Source organism: Crocodylus porosus, unplaced genomic scaffold (assembly GCF_001723895.1).
Source record: "Crocodylus porosus isolate Cpor-Errol unplaced genomic scaffold, CroPor_comp1, whole genome shotgun sequence".
In the NCBI taxonomy this organism is placed as follows: Eukaryota; Metazoa; Chordata; order Crocodylia; family Crocodylidae; genus Crocodylus; species Crocodylus porosus.
The window spans coordinates 154,983,662-154,986,931 of record NW_017728886.1 but is presented as its reverse complement, the minus strand read 5'-3'; the positions used below and the strand labels follow the sequence as shown (position 1 = coordinate 154,986,931).

The 3,270-nt window shown below is 38.1% G+C and overlaps 1 protein-coding gene across 1 annotated transcript in view; it reads left to right on the top strand.

The window, feature by feature from the left end:
• RBM24 (RNA binding motif protein 24) overlaps window positions 1-2,507 on the top strand; it is a 7,744-nt gene extending 5,237 nt beyond the window's left edge. The window contains exon 3 of the mRNA XM_019543543.1: window positions 370-2,507. Within this exon, the coding sequence (XP_019399088.1) occupies window positions 370-706 (337 nt within the window). The 3' untranslated portion in view covers window positions 707-2,507. The remainder of the gene's footprint in view (window positions 1-369) is intronic.
• Window positions 2,508-3,270: the final 763 nt, after the last annotated feature.

Sequence of the window (3,270 nt, the reverse complement as noted above, 5' to 3'; positions counted from 1 at the left end):
TTTTCTTTTCTTTCTTTCTTTTTTTCTTAATGTTAATACTTTAGTCTTACAGCTGGGATGCATCAAACTTTCCTTTGTTAAAACTGCTTAAGCTGCCATCACAGATGCTGGCCCTTCTAAAATGAAAGTGTTTTATGTTGCTTGATGCTGTGGTGTTTTAATTAAAGCCAGCTGAAGCACTGTGCTTTGGAACAATGCATCTCTTTTGGGCTACTGAGATGATACATGGGTCTATTTGAGCTAGTTATTGTGGCAACCCTATGCACATAACAACAACTAAATTGAGTTTGTTTTAGTTCTGAATACGGAAGGAGCATTTGGAGGTGACCTGATGTATGAATTCTAACTTTGTCTTCCATCTTTCAACAGGATACCTGCTCATTATGTCTATCCACAGGCTTTTGTGCAGCCAGGAGTTGTAATTCCACATGTCCAACCCACAGCCGCTGCTGCCTCCACCACACCTTATATTGATTACACTGGAGCTGCATATGCCCAGTATTCAGCAGCAGCAGCAGCTGCTGCCGCCTATGACCAGTACCCATATGCAGCATCCCCGGCTGCTGCAGGATATGTCACCGCTGGGGGTTATGGCTATGCAGTCCAGCAACCAATCACTGCTGCAGCACCTGGGACAGCTGCTGCAGCAGCTGCAGCCTTTGGCCAGTACCAGCCACAACAGCTGCAAACAGACCGCATGCAATAGCAGATGGACTTTTGAAGAAAGTTTTCTTTCTTTCTTTTCCAGCCTTCCAATACACATAGTTAATAAGAGACTATTAACAATAAGAAGCTTTAAGAAAAGCAATGTTACTGCAATGTTAAAGATTTTATTATTATTATTATTCCACTGTCTCCATACAGTATGCATCCAATTCATGTTGTTATAGGAAGGGAGTAGGGTAGGGTGTATCAGTTTCAGTATCAGTCCAGAAAAAACTGAAAACGTACTGTACTGTTCTGAAAAGATGGCAAGAGTAGCAATGGGACTTTGTGGGGGGGAGGGGTTGGGGGAAGGGGGAATAAAATAAAAGGAAATGTGTATTTTTTACAGTATCAGGGAAGCAAACTGCCTTTTACAAGTGAGAAAATGGTATTTAGAAAAAGTAGAACAAGAGGAAAAAATAGCGAGCAAAATGTAGCCTTTATATGAAGTTTAACTTAAAAAAGAAAGTTTAAAGCACTGATTGTCCTTTCTTGCTTTTGTGGCCTACAGAGCCAGTTTTAGTGAGAAAGTATTTTCTTACCATTTCATGAATGGGCATCGAACAATCTGAGGAACATGGCCTGCTGGTAAAATGGCGGACAGGCACCAAAGTTATTTTCTTATTTGTCCTCTGGATGAGTGGAACTGTGGAGCAAGTGATGTGAAATTAATGGGTGCAACAGCTGTAGAGACAATCAATAACACAGACAGTTCTGGAAAGAACACATCACTTGTGCTCGTTTGATGAGCTTGTCACATTCTAATCCCTCTCCCCATCCTGTTTCACTTTTGGGAAACTTTAATTGCTGGTGTCAGCTATTCTGATTCTGAAATAGGATCAGCCATTTACTGCAACAGCCTTCTCTTTCTATTTATTGCATCTATTCATGACTTGTGAATAAAGGCAGGAAGAAGCTTGATGAATTTAAACCTTTAAGAACTGTTTTAAGGGAATTTCTCTTTTTTTTGAAAATTTGTACAATTTTAGTATATTTCAGAATAATATTTAAAATATTTATTAGCAAACCTACAGTACATGACACAACTTTCGTTACTGAGATACAGTTCTTCAAGGGTAAATGGTATGTGATTTATACTGTGCCTTAATTGTAATGCTATTTAAGAAAATATTTATTTTGAAAGTTTTACTATGCTGCACTCTAAAGAAAGCAACTTTAGATGTGACACTGTAAAATTATGTATTCATCTCATGGCATAAATTATTTAGTAGTTTAGATGTAGCATATTAAATATTAACCTAATCAACTAAGGACATTGACTCAGATTTATTTAAATTCAGTATGTGCACTGTATGAGGGTACTCTTAAATTAACACCTTTTAGATTTTTACATTAAAATATTGCGAATTCATCCTTTTCCCTCTTAAGTAGTTTTTTTTTTCTTAGACCTCTCAAATACATTAGTACAGTTCTTTTCACTCATCTTTACATAGACTGACTATATTTTATTCTTTGCTAGAAAATGCTGCTTTACATTGTCCTGTGAAACTGCAATACTTGCAATTTTTATTCTTGATCTAAATGGAATTTAATATTTTACACTGTATTGGATTTTTTTATACTTGAACAATTTCATACAAGGGAAGACAGGATAGCATTTTTATGGACTTGATCCAATGTCACTGGATTTATTTTAAGTATTCTGAATACTAGCCAGTGTTATATAATGTAGACAAGACTCTCCTGTGCATATAATTTATTCAGTATGTATATTGCTTTATAACATTTCAGATCTCCTAATCTATTCACTTGTATTAAATATAATAAAAATATTGTTTCATCAAGTCTACTTATTTTTGCTCAAACAGTGATGGATTTCTTATAACTAATCAGACACCGTAGCTCATTTGCAAAATGCTTGAATTGTGGGGAAAGCCATGATGCATGCTATAATTTCAAAGCTAAGGACTGAGTAGTGTGTTAAATAGAGCAAGTCGTGGAATACAGAGAACTCTGAGCCTGTAAAGTTGTTATTAAGCACTTTAGTGTGAGGAGGGGACCCTTTTGTATGCGGCTTTTGGAGGGAAATTGCTGAGAAATGATGAAACAAAACAGACTTATTTAAATAGGAGTTCAGTGATGAGAGTGGGTGTCCTTGGACTCTTATCAGCTCAAGATCAGCTGAAGTTGCTACCAGCCAGAGTTGGTTTTGGGTATCTGACAAGTAAAAGGCCCTTGTGTTAAATGACTGGTAGTTGCTGCCTATTCTTGGTAGACCAGCTCTTAGGGCTGTGTGATGCTTTGGTAGCTGATTTGATAGCTGATTTGATGATGTGTGATGATTTGGTAGCTGATTTGATTCGGCGGCCAAATCTCCAAATCTGAATTGAATCGGGAGATGCATTAAAAGCTGTGAATTGACTCAAGCCTCTGAATCAATTAGGCACCAATTCAGAGCTTCAGCCATGGACTAAACAGGCAGCAGTCCTTGAGGACGCTGGGCACAGCTGCCTCTAGCTGGTAAATGTTAGGGGAGGTGGGGGGCAGATCAATGCCCCACAGTGAGGGAGGGATCAGGGCTGGGACAAGTTGCCCAGCTGGGGT